Source organism: Leucoraja erinacea, chromosome 21 (assembly GCF_028641065.1).
Source record: "Leucoraja erinacea ecotype New England chromosome 21, Leri_hhj_1, whole genome shotgun sequence".
Lineage (NCBI taxonomy): Eukaryota > Metazoa > Chordata > Chondrichthyes > Rajiformes > Rajidae > Leucoraja > Leucoraja erinaceus.
The window spans coordinates 31,460,992-31,481,699 of record NC_073397.1 but is presented as its reverse complement, the minus strand read 5'-3'; the positions used below and the strand labels follow the sequence as shown (position 1 = coordinate 31,481,699).

The window sequence follows — 20,708 nt, the reverse complement described above, 5'->3', positions numbered from 1 at the left end:
ATTGTGATGTCCAGACAATGGTTCCTTTTAGAGTTTTAAGGGAGCTAATTGAAATAATATGCCGAAATAAAATAGACACAAACTGCAAGGAAATGTGAAATATTAGCACCACAAAACAAAGAATCAAATTTTCAATTCAAATGTTACATTTTTAAGAAATGTACTTACACTGACAAATAAATTGCATCCTGTTTTTATTGATCTTAACATTTTAATTTGGCAGGATTTGCAGGAACTGCAGATGCTGGTTTACACAGTAGACACAAAATGCTGGAGTAACTCTGCGGAACAGGCAGACCGAAGTCTAAAGAAGGGTCTCGAACCGAAACGTCACCCATTCTTTCCATCTGCTGCCTGTTCTGCTGAGTTACTCCAGCATTTTGTGTCTATCTTCTGTGTAAACTAGCATCTGCAATTCCTTCTTGCTAATCTGTGAAACAGATCTGACAATTTTTTACTTAGGCATTACAGAAAATAGTGAACTTGCCTGTCCTGTGGAATATACAAACACCACGGCGACTGGCTATAATCATCCAGACTACAGACAAAAACTAAAATAAAATGTTATCTTTCTACCAGTGTATATGCAACATTCTGTAAAGGACACCATAGTGGCACAGCGGTAGAGTTGCTGCCATACAGTGCCAGAGACCAGGGTTCTGACCTCGGGTGATGTCTGTACGGATTTTGTACATTCTACCTGTGGGTTTTCTCCAGGGGTGCTCCAAAGACGTATAAGATCGTAGGTTAATTGGCTTCGGTAAAATTGTAAATTGCCCCTAGCATGTGGAATAGTGCCAGTGAACGAGGTGATGGCTGGTCGGTGCGGACAGTGGCCTGTTTCCACACTGTATCTGTTAAATAAAGTCTGCTGTAAAACAGTTGCCGTTAGTATTCAGGCCTTTACCCATTTGATTTATATAACCAGTGCTTTGCTGCACAATATTTTTAATGAGTACATTTATCTCCTTTATGTTCAGATAAATGGTAATGATCCCAACTATTCTGTTTTGAATCATTCAAATAATGACACTGGAAGGAAAAACACCATTTGGAAGTTTGTTAATTGCAATAGGTTTTCCTAAATAATGCTATATAAATATCACTAATGAACCATAGATAGAATTTAACAAATTCTTATTGTGCAAATAAACTCAAGTGTTACGAGAATCACAATGAAAGCTTTTAACAGAGCTCATGAAAAAAAACTTGATACAATACAAAAAAAAACATATCTACTGCTACATGGTATACGCACGCAGTGCATGCAGTTAAAAGATTCAGTTATAAACAAGGTGAACCCACTACAAATGATTTGTCTTACACTATTCAACAAGTTTGCTCAATAAGAACAAAGTTATAAATTCCAGAGAAAATTAGAAAAGATGCACAGCCACACAAGTCATATTTTCTAGTATTTTAATCATTATAAATTTTAATGATACAACTTTGGTTAGAATATTTTAGCATTCCTCTTTTCCATAGAATTAATAAACTCTTTAAAGACAAGATTATTTGGACAAGGCTTCATTTGCAGCCCAAGACACACCGCTTAATCTTATTGGCCCATTTCCAACCATCATGCCCACTATCAGCCATAAAAAACACATTAAATACCAACCGAGACAATATTTAATGCTTTTTAGTGAAGCTCATGTGGCTCAGAGGAATGACATGTTTACAACCAATAACAGCTGTTCAACTTACATAATGCTTAAAAATCATGTCAATTATGCATTAATAAAGCTTCAATTTATAACAAAGGCTAAATAGAGCATGGATGTATCCAACGTTACAGAAAGCTTTAAAAAAAAAAAATGTTAAGCACATTGCAGTAGTCAGAAAGGAGCTTGTAGAAAATACTGCCTTAAAATCTATGAAAGACAAGCTAAATTAAAAATGTTTTAATGCTTTCATCACTTATCTTTTTTTTTTTAAAGGATGCATATTAATCATCTGGAGCTAACTTTAAGGCTAAAAGCATTTTTCTTATTTGTTAAGATGATTTTGTGCATTGGCCCCCTGAACGATCATCCAAACTCAATGCTTTTCTTTTAAAAAAGCGCCATGCCCTTTGGTTTCATGTTTGTTGGACTTTGTTTAATTCAGCAATCAATGTGGAACAGGAATGCACCATGCTAGTCAAAATCACGGTTGGTAAGAACAAGACGCGCCACCAACGTCCACAGATATAAAAGGAGACATATCCAGCTCGAGGTGATTTTCACCCAGACGGACGGCCATTTGCTTGTAATTGTCTTGTAGTCAGCATCGGGGCTACAGAGAGGGAAAGAGAATAGATTAAAATTGAACATATAAAATTCCTCGAGCTTTTCAATCATTCTCAGAGTTGTCAGAACTGGAGGAGAATATTTCCATTCTGTATATCATAATATTACCACCCACAAGATTCCAAAACACAAAATGGCATGGACAGATTCTTTGATGTATTCAATGTCAAAATTCTAGACACTAAATTATATTTTCATAATTACAGTCATTCTAGTCGGTCTCTCGTCTATTGGAGCACCATTTTTCTCTTTTTCTCCCCATTTCTCTTGAACTTGTGCACGAAATATGATCAATACTTTAAACAGTTTCAGGTTGGCAAGAGTTTGGCCGAGTACAAACTGCTTTCTGCCAAAACTGCTTGCAAGAGAGATTTATTTGTCCTTTCCTCAAGGCTTTCAAGATAAATTGTAACAAATTCCCTCATGGTCATGAGATCTTTGAAGTCTCCAGTAGATTTTGCGCTACAGCTGATCAAAATAAGGCCCCTTTGAAATTTTTTTAGTTGCTTTTGGACATACATTTCCAGTTTGTAAAAAACATCAACTATTCAATATTCATTTTCATGATTATGGCCAGAAATTCTTTGAACAATTTGAAGAGTCTAACAAAAATTCTATGGACTCATTTAAAAGGAATTAATGTAATGAAGTTACTCTCTTATCCTGGGACATAAGGAAACAGTGATTTATATATTGCCAATAACTTTGATTAATTTGGGAGATTAAACCAAATAGTTTGTAGTTTTAGCCAAAGCACGCACATACTTTTTCTACTGAAGTAAATGAGCGGTACACAGTGACTGTGTTTATAACCATGACATTATAGAGATAGGATGAGCTATTAGTGACATGGCCAAGTCACTGTTCAAAGATAATCCTCGAGGAGACAAATGGAAGGAGAGGGGAAATAGGGAAGGTTAGAAACAGGGGAGAGGTGTCAGAGAGAAGGATGGAGGACGGAGAAAATAAGAGGCCAGTCTGATACCCAGATTAAAAGGTTACATTAGACTTTTCAGTCACTAATAATACGAATAATCTTCAACAGTTATCTGGCAATGGGATATTTCGTCTCAAGTTATGTTTAGCTGGACAAACACAAAATGTTCCTTTAAACCACTTTTTATTCATGTCCTTAATGAAAATTATTGGATGAAACCAAACACAATAGAGCAGATGAATTGTATTAGGGTTCATTCTTAAAGACAATTCACCCATTGTAAAAATGGATGACTATTGCTGTCTTGCAATTACTTACCTGTACCAGTTTGTCAACGTCATCATTATATAGAGAGAAGCCAGGAAAAGCATGAAATGGAAGAATGAATAACTGTACTGGACTGCGTCCTGTTCATTGTCCTGGACTCTTTTGCCATTTCCCTGGTCATCAACGGCAACTCCAGACAAAGAGTCATCCAACACAACAGTTTCACTGGTCGAGAACGATAGTTTATTCACCTGACTGTTGTTTGAAGTACGAATGCTGCAAATGTAAAGTGACAATGATCAACATTTGAGCACTTCAGCCAGAATCTATTTAATCACGTCCCTTCCATTGAATTAAATTAATTTTCAGAGATAGGAAATGCCGATCTTCTATCCTAGCAGCACGTGTTCAGAAACAACATCTTCTGGGCGGCACAGCGGCGTAGCAGTAGAACTACTGCCTTACAGCGCCAGAGACCCGGGTTCGATCCTGACTACGGGGAGTTTGTTTGTTCTCCCCGTGGCCTACATGGGTTTTCCCCGAGATTTTCCACACTTTAAAGACGAACAGATTTGTTGGTTAATTGGCTTGGTGTAAATATAAAAATTGCCTCTAGTGTGTGTGTGTGTGTGTGTAGGATAGTGTTAATGTGCGGGTATCACTAGCCGGTGTGGACTCGGTGGGCCAAAGGGCCTGTTTCCGCACTGTATCTCTAAACTAAACACACCAAGCAAAAGATGAGAAAAGTGGTCAAAGGGAAAAGCCTCCGATTGGAGTTGAACTAAACTTGAAATGGAAGATATTACCAACTAATCCAGGTCCAGCAATCTGCTGACATTTTCTGGGGAACAATCATAATTCGTTTAAAAAAAATTGAAAGCACAAATGGCCACATGGCGCTATACTGATCACAAGAATTATCTATCTTAATCATGATTTCCGTTTGCATTCGTTCTTAGGTAATAGAGCTAGATATGGTTCTTACAGATAGTGGAGTCAGGGGATATGGGGAGAGGGCAGGAGCCGGGTACTGACTGGGGACGATCAGCCATGATCACATTGAATGGTGGTGCTGGCTCGAAGGGCCGAATGGCCTACTCCTGCGCCTATTGTCTAATTGGGGATTATGTTTTAGAACAGGGGAAAAAATCATGTCAACACTAAGAATTCAAGATTTAACAATAATCAGATGAACCAAAATGCAATCTTTTTCCTTTCATCTTTGCATCAACCAGGTCTATTATTTGCACATTCATTTTCTTCATGCTGTTAATTTTCTTCCCCAATTTGTTCCCTAACCCAGAAATGTTTAAACTTGCAACTTGCTTTCTGCTTTCCATTGTGACTTCTCCGTTAATGTAAAAACTTTGTAAAAAGGCGAAGATCATAAATAAACCACGGCTTTTAAGTTCCACCCAGATTTTACCTCGAGTATAACAGACACAGGATGAAGAGGACGAGACCCACAATGTTCTGTGCTTCCCACCACTGCACTGCGGTCGGAGGTCCAGGTGAAGAGGAAGGAGCAATGCTCAAAGATGCAGTTCTATTGACGGGAATGACCAGGTTTTTAATAAGGCCTATAAAGTTAGGATTACATTCTCCATCTGAAAAATAAAACACGACATCCATCTTAACCATGTGGAAACAAGGAACTGCAGGTGCTGGTTTTCAACAACAACAAAAAATGACAATGTGCTGGAGCAATTCAGCAGTTTGGACACCAACCCTGGAGAAAACAGTCTGAAGAAGGGTTCCGACCCAAAAACCATCTATCCATGTTCTCCGCGGATGCTCCCTGACCCGCTGAGTTACTCCAGCACTGTGTCTTTGTATTAAACATTGTTTAAATCGCTATGTTGTCTATTCAAGTGATCATGCATTCAGCTTGCTGTGTGCGCTGAGGAGGTTAGCATCATGCAAGCTGCATCAATGACGAATACTACCAAACTCCACCAAGCTATTTTCCATGAGGAGTGACGTACAGACCTAAATGCTGCAGATAGTTACTGGGGTAGTCCAGCATTAGCACTTGCATTCAGCTATTATCAGCTTCTACGATTTGTGTTTATAGTTGGAACCCATCCTACTCCCGCCTAAGACTGACATTAAAAAAAATATAATGAAAGAGTATACTTGGCAGTTACCTGGACTGAAACTGATTAAAAACTGATATATCAAAAATTAGGGATGGGCTTCAATACAAATTATTTATTTAAAATAGAAAAAGATTAATCAGGTAATTTTGCAATTTATTGGAATAATCCCAGCACAAGAAAATAATCTTCATTTCAGAACTTTCAGATTCAATGTCAGGAATTAGAAGCACAGGTGAAAGTTATTAATTATAACAAAACACACATTTCTTTGGGTTACCATATCTAAATCACTGTCCTGTAACACAAGCTGTGTACAAAATCATGAGGAATAGATTCAGTAGATGCACATAGTCTATTGCCCAGAATAGGTGAATTGAGGACCATGGGACATAGATTTAAGGTGAAGGGGAAAATATTTATTAGGAATCTGAGGAGTAACTTTTTCTCACAAAGGGTGGTGGGTGTATAGAACAAGCTGCCAGAGTGGGTAGTTGAGGCTGAGACTATCCCAATGTTTCAGATAGTGGGATCTTAAACAAGTACAAGTACATGGATAAGACAGGTTTGGAGGGATATGGACTAAACGCGGGCAGCTAGGACTAGTGTAGCTAGGACACGTTGGCCGGTATGGGCAAGTTGGGCCGAAGGGCCTGTTTCCACGCTGTATCGCACTATGACTCTATGACAAACGTGCACCTACCAGGCTCATTTGACATGGCAGACCAGGTGAGATACATGGTGTACAGCGTAATGACTGAGGACTGAAGGAGACCAGATTGAGGCTGCACTTCCTACACACACACAAAAAAGCAATGATTAAGAAAAAAGCATTTGTATTAAGGCATACATATTTCAAGCTCTAATGGAAAAAATCCCAGTACCAACAAAGAGTCCCATGAAAATATATAAATCCAAAGCACTGAAAAATTGCAAGAGGTCAAAATAAGAACACAAGACAAAGATGCAAAAGGAAGCAACTTGGCCACTTCTACTTGCTCCACCATTTAATAGGATGATAGTTGACCTTTTAGTTCTTGCCACTTTCCACCAATAACCCCATTTCCATCTATTCGATTGATATGCATTTAAAAAATCTAACAAACTCTGTTTGGAATACACTGAGTGAATGAACCTTCTAAAGATTTGTTATCGTGTGGATGAAGATGTTGCATCCATTTCATAAATAGCTCACTCTTTATTTGATACCCGTGTCCCCCTGGTTCTAGATAACAAACCCAGGAAAAACATCATCCCTGCTTCTATCCCATAAAGCCCCTGTATGTTTCACCACTATTTTTGTTTTCAAATTCAATACAGTATAGGGCTTCTTATTCTCTCATCAAAGAACATATGCAATCCTAAAAATCAATCTGCTGCACTCCTTCTATCACGTTTTTCCTTGGGTAGGTTGACCAGATTTGTGTGCAGTATTTCTGTGACTTCTGCAGTTTCGCTGTAGCTTTTCACATGTATTTTCAAACTAACTGCAAATGGAAATTATCAGCAACACATCAGAAGAATGTCACAAAAGTTGCCTTAAACATTTCTATGGCAGAAAGCATTTTTATTCCATTTTCTGACTGAAATAAATATATCTTTTAAAGATTTCTGTAATATTGAAATCAGTTTAAAACTCCTAAGATGTGGCACAGTGTTTTTCTCATTCATAAATCTTTTGCCCCAACATTCATTATGGCTGAAGAGGACCTTTGAAGAGTTATTACCACTGTCATCTATTACAAGCTAATCATTTGGTGATAACGGAAGATCAAGTGCCACTCTGTGATTGAGAGCTAAAACTGACGGACGGAACACATCAGATAGCTGGACTTCACCAATAATTAGATCCAAAATTGACCAACTCCTCAGACAGGTCCCAGACCTCATTTCCTTCTCTCTTAGACACAGTCCCTTATTGTACAACTTTAGAGAGCAGTATACTCCCAGGACCAATCTGTGTTATGACTGAACCACACTGATTTTGGAATGTTTAATCAGTGTGAAATTATTTTACCTCCAGACATACCACAAATAATTCTCCTTACAGTAAAATAAGGAAACTGATTTGTAGCAAATCATTCAATGAAATGTGCAGTCTACCACTTGTAACACAGTTCGCATGGCAGCATCACAGAATACACACATACTCTGTTTAAAATTATCCAGGGGTTGTATCATTTGGTGAGATATACAGCAAAGTTAATTTCAGATGTTGGGTAATCTGTAATAAGTTTATGGGGCCACCTGGTAACTATCAACTGAAGTAACCACCAAGAAGAAATAATAACACACAACAGGCATTTCAGTAATTCAAAGTCACCAAGCAAAATTCAATCTATTATACAAACTGCTGGGAATAGCTCTTGACAGCTTGTGGTTATTGGCTCCATTTTGTGTAATACCATTCACTTAACATCAAAAATAACTGCAAGAATCTCTCACTTCTGGATGGGTCCTATTATGTTACAACTGTTTCTCTGCTTAAATATATTTCTCACGATTACAAACTCAGTCCACCTTTTAACTTGAGATAAATATCTGAAGAAGGGTCTCGACCCGAAACGTCGCTCATTCCTTCTCTATTGTGATGCTGCCTGTCCCACTGAGTTACTCCAGCAGTTTGGGTCTACCTTCGATGTAAACCAGCATCTGCAGTTCTTTCCTATAGGAGCAAAGAGGTCCTTCTGCAGTTGTGCAAAGCCCTAGTGAGGCCACACCTGAAGTATTGTGTGCAGTTTTGGTCCCCTAATTTGAGGAAGGACGTTCTTGCTATTGAGGGACTGCAGCGTAGGTTTACATGGTTAATTCCCGGGATGGCGGGACTGTCATCAGCTGAGAGAATGGAGCAGCTGGGCTTGTCACTCTGGAGTTTAGAAGGATGAGAGGGTATCTCATTGAAACATATAAGATTGTTAAGGGTTTGGACACACCAGAGGCAGGAAACAGATTCCCGATGTTGGGGGAGTCCAGAACCCGGGGCCACAGTTTAAGAATAAGGGGTAAGCCATTTAGAACGGAAACGAGGTAACACTTTTTCTCACAGAGTGGTGAGTCTGTGGAATTCTCTGCCTCAGAGGGCGGTGGAGGCAAGTTCACTGGATGCTTTCAAGGGAGAGCTAGATAGGGCTCTTAAAAATAGCGGAGTCAGGGGATATGGGGCGAAGGCAGGAACGGGGTACTGACTGTGGATGATCAGCCATGATCACATTGAATAGCGGCGCTAGCTCGAAGGGCCAAATGGCCCACTCCTGCACCTATTGCCTACTGTCTACACAAGTTTCCAAGCAGGCAGCTCTCGAATAAAGTAGATAAGACACCTTGATTGTCATATTAGTATGCGTTAGGGGACCATAAGGAAACAGACATAACATGTATGTTCTTACCTGTATTTTTGGAAGAATAGAAATTACAGATAGAACAATGCAACAGATCATGTTGCAGCTAATGAAGAATTTGTTCTCAATACATCCTCCAGGTGTGGTGTAAAACACATAGAAAAGCACAATTGCAATGAACGACAGGATGTAATTCAGACTGGTAATGGAAACCAAAGCTGCAAATATAAAACCACAAAGATTAAATTATATAACAAAATGAAAGCTGAAGATGGACTAATCTTAACTCTAACTTCAATGTGAGAGACCAGATACCATCAAATTTTGTCAATTGAATAAAAAAGGTGGAAAAAATTGCCAAACCAATTTATTATCAGACATCGTTGAACAGTACGCAATAGTTGCACACGTTAAAATAGAAAGTCAACGATGTATATTTATATCACACTTCTCATTTAGCAAATGGGAGGAGTTTTCAGACAAATTAATAGAATGGTTCATAGAACATAACAGCGGGGAAATGGGCTTGATACAGCCACTGAAGGAGAAATTTCTGCAGCTTGCCAAATTAAATGAAAAAATTCCCAATTTGGTTACTCTTTCACAATCATCTTATAGCGTCAAACGGTGTTTCACTCTATCTAATCAAAGCCTTGACAAAGACTTTTCCCATAGGACTAGCTCTGCTTGTAAAGTGGACAGCACTTTATTAGGCCCAGCTTAGTTTGAAATTATAAACATGAAATGGATGATTAAAGAAAACTAATTGCTCACGTTAGCACAATACCCATGAAAGCATTCGGTGAAACAGCCATAACATTTTATTAGTCTTATTTTGTACGTTTAAACCATTTTTCACAATGCCTTTTTTTCCTTACATATCCCTTCAGGCTGCAGTGTTTCTCCTCCCCCAAAATAATCATTGGAAATAATGGTGTGCTGATCCTATCAACACCATTTAACATTATCTTATATCAACATTAATAACTCCTACTTAGCCAGCGCCGATTCCAAAAATAAACTTTAAAGATTTACTAATGGCTATTCATTGCAAATACAGATTTTCAATCACATACCTGTATACCAGCATTTGGAGTGGCCATCCTCCATCTTTCCCACCCATGACTCGTTCCAAGAATGAGCAAAGTCGATCAGTAAAACTAGCTGGATTAATATGAAGCAGAATGCACCTGCTGTTCCGATGGCAAACAAAGCTAATGGATAGAGAGAAAGTCAATTTAGCAAACTGAACACTCATAAGGAACAGGAGTACAATTAGGCCATTCAATCTATCTCTCCTTCCAAACACCATTCTCCTGCCTTCTCCCCATAACCTCCAACACCTGTGTTTAAGAAGGAACTGCAGATGCTGGAAAATTGAAGGCACACAAAAAAGCTGGAGAAACTCAGCGGGGGCAGCAGCATCTATGGAGCAAAGGAAATAGGCAACGTTTCGGGCCGAAACGTTGTCTATTTCCTTCGCTGCATAGATGCTGCTGCACCCGCGAAGTTTCTCCAGCTTTTTTGTGTACCTCTAACACCTATACTAATCAAGAATCCATCTATCTCTGCCTTTAAAATACCCACTGACTTGGCCTCCACAGCCTTCTGTAGCAAATAATTCCACAGATTCACCACCCTCTGACTAAAGAAATTTCTCCTCAGATTCAGATTCCTCATCTCTTTCCTAAAAGAACATCCTCAATACCAGAACATTTGTTATTTCACCTCTTTCCTAACGTCGATCTCTCTCCCCCTGCTGTCCTTTCACTTTCATTCTTGATAAGTTACAATGACATTTCTTTGCTCTTGTATCAGACTTTTGTTTTCAATTCTTATGCTTTCAAGCTCTGGTTTCCACGGCTTCACCGTACAGAACACAATAGGTGCCAATAGAGCAGTAGTACGTGTGGGAATTCAGAGACTGAAAAAACTTGACTTTTTTTAAAAAGCATCTGAAGGTTTACGAGATAGATACTGAGATTTAGTATGCCACAACTAGGCATGATTGACAACATAGATAGGGAGAGGCCGAAAACCTGTTTCTGTGCTGTGCTATTCTATAACTATTGGTGGGTGGGTCTAAACGATAAGAAAATGCAACTTTGAACATACCAAAAAATATATTTGAACTCATTCCATTGAGGGAATAGTAGTTAAAATGTTCAAGAAGGAACTGCAGATGCTGGAGAATCGAAGGTAGACAAAATTGCTGGAGAAACTCAGCGGGTGCGGCAGCATCTATGGAGAGAAGGAAATAGGCAACGTTTCGGCCCGAAACGTTGCCTCTTTCCTTCGCTCCATAGATGCTGCCGCACCCGCTGAATTTCTCCAGCAATTTTGTCTACCTACGAGGGAATAGTAGTAATACACAGTTTAAAACAAATTAATTATTCATTTAAGACCAAATTCATTTGTATATTTCAACAACTGATTCAGTAAGGTACAAACAACAACCAGTATTTTTGTTCTAAAGGGTAACAGGCTGCTTTACCTTTTGTAAAAGGTCCTTCAGGGATGTAAAAGGCTCCCACTATGATAGCTATAATGCCAGCTACTTTGAAGAACCAGAATCTATCAAAAACAAAAATAGTTACATTTCCAATTAGAATACCTTGGAACATTTCCAGATTCACCATGAAGACAAACCAATTACATCTTGCAAAGTCAGAATGACAGGACTTAACTTTAAAAAAACAGAAGGGTTGGGAGCTGTTGAGATTGTTGATGTCTAACAATTTAAACCCCACCCTGAATGCTTCCAAATCCAATGGAGAAAGAATGAGTAACATGCAGACGAACTACCCACAGAAGGCACACTTGGCAGTTTCTGATTCAATACTCGTTCTAGGTTTAATTCGGGTCCGAGGGGCTTCTGAAAAATGACAGCCCAAGATGGAGAGGTTCAGCTACAGGTAGATCAGTGCTTTCTCCCACCTTAAGCATCTCAATTGCCTCCCCACCAAATCCTCTCCTGGACTTTCAGAGTTTCGCCAACAAAAATACAGCACACAGGCCATCCACCATCCACCTTTCATATGAAGAAAGACTGGATAGACTCGGCTTGTACTCGCTAGAATTTAGAAGATTGAAGGGGGGATCTTATAGAAACTTACAAAATTCTTAAGGGGTTGGACAAGCTAGATGCAGGAAGATTGTTCCCGATGTTGGGGAAGTCCAGAACAAGGGGTCACAGTTTAAGGATAAGGGGGAAATCTTTTAGGACCGAGATGAGGAATTTTTTTTAACACAGAGAGTGGTGAATCTCTGGAATTCTCTGCCACAGAAGGTAGTTGAGGCCAGTTCATTGGCTATATTTAAGAGGGAGTTAGATGTGGCCCTTGTGGCTAAAGGGGTCAGGGGGTATGGAGAGAAGGCAGGTACAGGATACCGAGTTGGATGATCAGCCATGATCATATTGAATGGCGGTGCAGGCTCGAAGGGCAGAATGGCCTACTCCTGCACCTATTTTCTATGTTTCTATGTAGCTTATCCCGCTCAATATCAAGTCCAGGGGATTTGGATGTTCATGGGGATGGCGGGTCAGCACGGACTCGGTGGGCCGAAGAGCCTGCTTCCTCGCTGTACCTCTTTCTCAAAAGTCCAATTATACTGGATATAAACAACAGCACTCTGTCTCTGTTCTTGACAACATTCCCGAATAACTCACACACTCACCCAGAAATTATTTTCTTTTTTAATAATTATTGTTTAAGAGAAACTATTCTCCCAATGTGGGTGCTTGAGAACAGTTGTAATTGTGATCCAGACTGGTCCGAGGACGAATTGTGATTTTTGAAAACTAATTTCTGCTTTATTTTGCTTCTAAACCGTAAAGAAACTGTATAATGTATAATACTTACCCGTTGTGTATTGCTGCTCTGGCATCTCTGCTCGATTTTACATTGATTAAAAGCACAGCGAAAATAGAGAAGAAGACAGCCAATCCGAAGCAGATACGATAAACTGACTTGTAACTAGCTAAGACATCACAGTTCACCGCCCCATGAACATTCGGAAGCTGAGTACCAAAGCCATCTTCACAAAATCCTGGAATCTAAATGGAAAAGGTAATTAAATAATGTATAACTTACAACAAAATCAAATGTTTTGCTTCTTTTTTTTATTACATTGGCTATAGTCTCATGTATTTGTACTAATACTCAACAGTTGTCACAATAGTTATCATTCTTTTATCACGCAAGCAAGCATGCAATCGATTTGGTCCTTGATTTTCTTCACGTCATGGTCATGTAGCGTGGAAATAGGCCATTTGGCCCAACTTGCCCACTCTGACCAACATGTCCCATCTACACTAGTCCCACCTGCCTGAATTTGGCCCATATCCCTCTAAATCTGTCCTATCCATGTACTTGTCTAAATGTTTCTTAAATGTGTTTTTCTTCTTGCTGTTTGTCATTATTTTTTTTGTTTTATCTTTCTTCCTCCCTTGTTTTTCCAGTCGGCGAAAGAGGGTAGGTTGGCACAATTTAACAACCAAGTAAGACTTAAATCATGTTCACATTCCTGCTACTGAATATGGAATGCTCTAGTCAAGTTCCGAATCATGCCAAATTTGATACAGCAAGCGTCACAAATCGCATCCTCTGTATGCAATCTCATTGCACCATTCCTCCTCAAACTGCCTTAAGCCCTTTAATCACATCGGCATAAATAGACCTACAAGCTTAACCAAATTGTAGGAAATTATGACATGGGTTCAAATATTGGACTTCTTGTTCATAAAAGTGATAATCAACAGTTGGATAGATTTCAAACATCAGCAAAGACTATAACTTTAATAATTCAGAAGTCCGATGCAGGGTTACATTTTTATCTAAACTAAAGTATACCCCTGTGGTGATTTTGTAAAATGAATTTTCAAGGAATCATCATGCTTGATGTCGGCATTCCTGTCAATTTGATGTTTCCTCAGGAAATAGGAAACATGTGAATTCAGATAGCATGCAGTACATTGCCGAAATTAGTTGAATTCTAAACTACAGGTCATTCTACATGCATCGTACTACAAATTGGTCTAAACTATATTCACTAGTCTTTCCAGCATGACCTAAAATACAAGTATTTCTTACTTCCTCCCGACTTGACAGTTTGGGGGATTGTTAAATTGTGTTTCAGACTTGATCCTAAAAAAGTTACATATATGAGTTACATCATTACCTCATAGAATTATATTTAGTCCACCATAAATATAGTGATATACTTGATCTAACTTTTAACTGAAAGGAAATAACTACAAACAAAACAATACAGGAAATGTTTACACTTTGAAACCATGAAACCTGAGAACCTTTAAGTAGATGAATATGATTCTACATGATTATGGAAGGAAATAATACGTGTAATTTTACTATCCTCTCTACTAAACGCAGTAGACAATCTTTGGTGATAACTTTTTTTTAAAAAAGCAAAAGTATTGATTCGCATTAAAGGGGGTGAAAGTATTACTCACTTCAAGTTATTTCAGCTCAGGATTAATTATATAATACATATTATTTTTAGTTGATTCGTTGAATGTTAATTTCTCTAACTTCCTGGGTGCATCGGCATTTCCTCTCTCTCTATGCCTCCTCCACCCAAGTCGCACTAGCTTCTCGTTTTCACCCAACAAACAGCTAACAATGGTTACACAGAAAAGCTGGAGAAACTCAGCGGGTGCAGCAGCATCTATGGAGCGAAGGAAATAGGCAACGTTTCGGGCCGAAACCCTTCTTCAGACTGATCGGGGGTGGGGGTGGGTGGGGACAAGAAAGGGAAAAGGAGGAGTAGCCAGAAGGCTGGAGGGTGGGAGGAGACAGCAGGGGAGCTGAGGAAGGGGAGGAGACAGCAAGGACTAACAGAATTGGGAGAATTCGATGTTCATGCCCCGGGGGTGTAGACTCCCCAAACGGAATATGAGGTGCTGTTCCTCCAATTTCCGGTGCTGCTCGCTGTGGCCATGGAGGAGACCCAGGACAGAGAGGTCGGAGGCGGAGTGGGAGGGGGAGTTGAAGAGCTGAGCCACCGGGAGGTCAGCTTGGTTATTGCGGACCGAGCGGAGGTGTTCGGCGAACCGATCGCCCAACCTCCGCTCAGTCCGCAATAACCAACCTGACCTCCTGGTGGCTCAGCCCTTCAACTCCCCCTCCCACTCCGCCTCCGACCTCTCTGTCCTGGGTCTCCTCCATGGCCACAGCGAGCAGCACCGGAAATTGGAGGAACAGCACCTCATATTCCGTTTGGGGAGTCTACACCCCCGGGGCATGAACATCGAATTCTCCCAATTCTGTTAGTCCTTGCTGTCTCCTCCCCTTCCTCAGCTCCCCTGCTGTCTCCTCCCACCCTCCAGCCTTCTGGCTACTCCTCCTTTTCCCTTTCTTGTCCCCACCCACCCCCACCCCGGATCAGTCTGAAGAAGGGTTTCGGCCCGAAACGTTGCCTATTTCCTTCGCTCCATAGATGCTGCTGCACCCGCTGAGTTTCTCCAGCTTTTCTGTGTAACCTTCGATTCTCCAGCATCTGCAGTTCCCTCTTAAAAACAGCTAACAATGACCTGTTTCCTTTATCATTGTTACATTTTTGCATATCTTTCATTCATTGTTCGTTATCTCTCTACATCATCATTTATAATCTATCGTTTCCCTAACCAGTCTGATGAAGGGTCTCGACCCGAAACTTCACCCATTCCTTCTCTCCAGAGATGCTGCCTGCTGAGTTACTCCAGCTTTTTGTGTCTATCTTCGGTTTAAACCAGCATCTGCAGTTCCTTCATACCTTTTTTAGTTGTATTGCTATTCCTGGTGCCAGCATAACACACGCCACAAGGGTGCCCAGAAGCAAAATGAATGCGTAGATCAATCTGGTTACTGTAGAATTCTTGGAATTGGGGCAACAGCTGCATAGCAAACAAGGCGCACTGCTGCACAGACATGAAACCTGTGGGGAATGGTATAAAAATACATTACAATTGTCTAGAGAGAATAACTACAATAATTCAAAGTGTAACAATTCTGAATTTGTTTCAGTAACACGCATCTGCAATTTAGAATAAATTACACCCAAAAATGGAACAAGTCACAAAGTGGAAATATTTTTTCCTCAAAGTTCAGAACCTAGTGGGGTAAAGTGAACTCTGAACTCACGTTGTGTTTTTCTCTAGATAACAATGGCCAAATGGACGCCAAAACCACAGAACTTCCGTAGAACAGTTTCCAGCAAAGTGAAACTGATACTTATTCTGCACCAAACGGTTCTTGGTATATTTGTGCCACAAAGCTTGTTAAACAGCGAGAATGTGTTTGGTTGGTAGATTGACATAAACGGCAGGCCAAAAAGCCAGATTAACACTGCTTTGAATTATGCTGCCACTTTAGAACTAAACCAGCTTTTAAATGTATTGCTAGAAAATCACTTCCTTTTACTTATTGTTGAGTACTTAGTTAACACAAAAATTACAGTTAGACAATTTAAGAAACTGTAAAGCAGGCATGTAGACCTGTTTTGTCACCCAGTCTGTAAGTTGCATGTTATAAAAAGTCAAAACAAACGCTCATCCAGACCCTTTATCAATGTAAAGAGGAAGTGGCGGATTTCTCACAACTCTTGACAAAAATAAATCCTTAAATTCCCTTTCTATTCATTATCTTAGATCCAACTTCATCACGCAGATAAATACATTTTTCCCGTTCAATTTATATGGACTATAGTTAGCCCCTGTACCTTTTACCATAGGTATTACCCATAATACATCCATGTATTATGCCTTCCTAATTAATTTCCTTTTTAAATGTAAAAACAAAACATAACTTAATAGGCACATGTTTTTTCTTTAGAAATAACATTCACAGTAACTGTAAGTTTAGAATTTCATTGTTCTGTTTGGGACATATGACAATAAAACACTCTTGACTTTCTCGACTCTTGAAGATGTAACTCAGACAGTTATTTATTACAACACCAAATGTACAGTTAGAGTCATAGAGTGATACAGCGTGGGAACAGGCCCTTCGGTACAACTTGCCCACACCGGTTACACTAGTCTCAGCTGCCTGCTTTGACCCATATCCCTCCAAACCTGTTCTATCCATGTACCTGTCTGTTTCTTAAACGTTGGGATATTCTCAACTACCTCCTCTGGCAGCTTGTTTCATACACCCACCACCCTTTGTGTGAAAAGGGTTAAAAGAGTAAGTCAGAATATTATGTCAAGTTACAATTATGCTAATTCACCATAGTATGCATGGACATTAGACAACAACATAAGACAAGTTAAGTTATGTCTTGAAGTTTATCTCAAGTCAAGTCAAGTTTATTCGTCACATACACATAAGAGATGTGCAGTGAAATGAAAAATGAAATCTGCCATTTTAATCAGCTCTAGGCTTAAGTTATTAGGTTTACTTTCAAAGACGTTGAAACGGTATCTATCCAAAGATATTTTAAACTTTGAATGCACTGTCAAGGGTAGTAATGGGGTCACATGAAATGTCCAGTTTTGTTGGGAAACTGGAATAGTTAAAAATAAACTAAACACTGTCTCTGTCCATGACGCAGATGTTAGGAAAGACAATGTGAGACCCTCTTTCAACCATTGGTCTTTGGAAAGTACTCTTTATGATTGAGTTCATGGGAAAGAGTCTGTGAAATAAACAGGCTAGTAAAATAAAATAATAAACCCTACTGAGCATCTTTGCTCTTTCAACGGGCAATAATGGCCATTGGATGATTGATTCTAAATTACAGCTTGTCAAAGCAACCCAGTTTGTATTTTATTTACCATAACCGTACTGGAAGGAAGTCGATTAACTTTGACTGTTTGTTAAGACCATGCACGATGACTGATATCTCCCGCAAAAGTTAAGGATTACAAAACCTCCCACTAGAAATATATATTGCATAACAAAACCGTCTTTAAAAGCTAAGCCTTTTGTTTACTAAGCCAGGCAATTGCTCACTCATGTTCAAGGACATTTGACTTGATAGCTACCAGCACACCTACACTGGCTTCCATAGAGTTGAACAGCAGGGAAACAGTCCCTTCAGCCCAACCTGCCCGTGCTGCCCCTTTGGATACACAAAAGGCTGGAATAACTCAGTGGGTCAGACAGCACCTCTGGAGGGAAGGAATGGGTGACGTTTCAGATCGAGACCCTTCTTCACTGAGAGTCAGGGGAGGGAGGGTCTAGAGATATGGAAGGGTAAGGTGTGAAAACGACAGATTAAAGCAGACGCAGTCCAAGGAAATGTAGAATGGTTCATTGTTAGTTGGGGAGAAAATGAGAAGAAAGGTATACAATCAGAAAAATTAATCAGGAGGGCAGTGAAACTAGTCGGTGAACTCGGATGGGGAGAGAGATGGAGAGAGAGAGATGGAGAGAGAGAGATGGAGAGAGAGAGAGATGGAGAGAGAGAGATGGAGAGAGAGAGATGGAGAGAGAGAGATGGAGAGAGAGATGGAGAGAGAGAGATGGAGAGAGATGGAGAGAGAGAAGGCAAGGACGAAGATTGAGAAGACAACATTCTAGCAAGTTGTCCAAGCGAAATATGAGGTGTTTTTCCTCCAATTTGCGTTTGGCCTCATTCATATAGTGGAGCGGAGGAGGGGCCCAGGACAGAAAGGGCAGTGTGTGGAGGGGTTTAGTAACACGTTTAGATCAGGGGGTCGTTTGTTTTCAGGTGAAACCCCCGTGGCTGTGAATTCTCCGGCGACGCTGAGCAAACAAACGGGACAGGGGGTGGCGGCAGAAAAGAAACAACGTGATGTTTGACGCTGCGGTAATGACGGGGAATAAAGGCTTGACCGGCTGCTGGCGGTGAATGTGAGGGGAGGCCGCGCCGCGGTAAACACGACGCTCTTTGTGGGGCTGGATGTCAACAACGACGGCCCGGCCTCCCCCTGTCACTGCCCACTCGCCTCCCCAGCGCTTACCAGGCTCCCGACAGAGCAGACAGTTAAAAGGGCGCCCATGTCCCAACGCCCCCGCCGTGAGCTCCTCCTCCAGTGCGGCCGCCGTCTCGACTGACGGCCGTGGTGCCCGGCAGCTGGGGGCTGTCCACTAGGCCCGCCCACCCGGGACGTCAACGCGTCGCCACCGCCGCCTGGGACGCGTCACTCACGTCACGTCGTGGGGATGAGGGGCAGATGTATGTGTGAGAGAGAGGGAATGTGTGAGAGAAATAAAGAGAGGGAAGGAGAGAGGAAATGTGTGAGAGAGAGTGGGAATGTGTGAGAGAGAGAGAAATAAAGAGAGGGAGGGAGATAGGAGAGAGAGGGAATGTGAGAGAGAGAGAGAGAGGAATAAAGAGAGGGAATGTGAGAGGAAATAAAGAGTGTGAATGAGAGGGAATGTGTGAGAGAGAGAGAGTGGGAAGGAGAGAGGGAATGTGAGAGGAATAAAGAGAGGGACGGAGAGAGGGAATGTGTGAGAGAGAAAGAGAGAGTGGGACGGAGAGAGGGAATGTGAGGGGAATAAAGAGAGGGAAGGAGAGGGAATGTGAGAGAAAGAGAGAGTGGGACGGAGAGAGGGAATGTGAGGGGAATAAAGAGAGGGAAGGAGAGAGGGAATGTGTGAGAGAGAGAGAGAGTGGGACGGAGAGAGGGAATGTGAGAGGGGAATAAGAGAGGGAAGGAGAGAGGGAATGTGTGAGAGAGAAAGAGAGAGTGGGACGGAGAGAGGGAATGTGAGAGGGGAATAAAGAGGGAATGTGAGAAAGAGAGAGAAAAAATTAGGGGGAGAGAAGGAAAGAGAAATAATGTGAGAGTGAGAATGAGGGAAAGAAAGAATGAGAGGTAGAGAGAAAATGAGAGGGAGATGGAATGAGAGAGCGAGAGAGAGAGAGAATGGGAAAGGGAAAGAATGTGAGACGGAGAATGAGAGAAAGAAAGAATGAGGGATAGAGAGAGAATGAGAGGGAGATAGAAGGAGATGGAGAACAAGAGAGAAAGAATGAGATATCAATGGATATTTTTAAGGCAGAGATGGATAGATTCTTGATTAGTACAGTTGTCAGAGGTTATGGGGAGAAGGCAGGAGAATGGGGTTAGGAGGGGGAGATAGATCAGATTGAATGGTGGTGTAGACGATGGGCCAAATTGCTAAATTCTGCTCTTATTCCTTATGAGAGCGAAAGAGTGAGATAAATAAATTCCTCCTCTTCTCTATTCTATAGGTATGGTATGTCCTTTTATTCTGAGGCTGTGCCCTCTGGTCCTAGACTCTCCCATTACAGGAAATATCCTCTTTACATCCACTCTATTGAGGCATTTTATTATTCATAATAATCTACCCCCTCTCCAAAGCCTCCATATCCTTCCTGCAATGGGGTGGCCAGAATTGCACACAATACTCCAGATACGGCCGAACCAAAGTCTAATTAAGTCCCATAACTAAATCCAATAACAAAGTTCACTCTGGAACAACCAAAGATATGAGTGATGTCTTTGTGGATTAATATTGTTCCACAACGCTGCAATTTAACATTTTATTGGTCTCCAAAAGTAAAACTGGGAAGAATTGGGAGAATTCAATGTTCATGCCACCAGGATGCAGACTCCTCAAGTGGAATATGAGGTGCTGTTCCACCAATTTCCAGTGGTGCTCGCTCTGGCCATGGAGGAGACCCAGGACAGAGAGGTCGGATACGGAATGGGAGGGGGAGTTGTGTTGGACCTGTTTTTAATTTAAAGAAGGGTCTCGACTCGAAACGTCACCCATTCCTTCTCACCAGAGATGCTGCCTGTCCCGCTGAGTTACTCCAGCTTTATGTGTCTATCTGTTTT

The 20,708-nt window shown here is 40.8% G+C and overlaps 1 protein-coding gene across 1 annotated transcript; it reads right to left on the bottom strand.

Annotated features, from left to right (window-relative positions):
• Window positions 1-1,405: 1,405 nt before the first annotated feature.
• Window positions 1,406-19,005, bottom strand: LOC129707475 (serine incorporator 1-like). The gene is made up of 10 exons (XM_055652526.1): window positions 18,858-19,005; window positions 15,704-15,865; window positions 12,793-12,986; window positions 11,424-11,503; window positions 10,006-10,143; window positions 8,978-9,147; window positions 6,295-6,385; window positions 4,922-5,102; window positions 3,547-3,771; window positions 1,406-2,277 (listed from the first exon to the last, which is right to left on the bottom strand). Exons 1-10 carry the CDS (start codon window positions 18,894-18,896, stop codon window positions 2,139-2,141), a joined length of 1,419 nt encoding a protein of 472 aa, XP_055508501.1. The 5' UTR covers window positions 18,897-19,005; the 3' UTR covers window positions 1,406-2,138.
• Between the last annotated feature and the right edge of the window lie 1,703 nt (window positions 19,006-20,708).

What these genes read in the sequence shown, in the direction of transcription:
- LOC129707475 (XM_055652526.1), bottom strand. Translation starts at nt 18,896, where the DNA reads ATGGGCGCCCTTTTAACTGTCTGCTCTGTCGGGAGCCTG. An exon ending in CTCCAAATGCTGGTATACAG is followed by an intron (nt 9,148 to 10,005) that starts GTATGTGATTGA and finishes TTATATTTGCAG; the next exon opens with CTTTGGTTTCCATTACCAGT. An exon ending in CTGTGTCTGTTATACTCGAG is followed by an intron (nt 3,772 to 4,921) that starts GTAAAATCTGGG and finishes TTACATTTGCAG; the next exon opens with CATTCGTACTTCAAACAACA.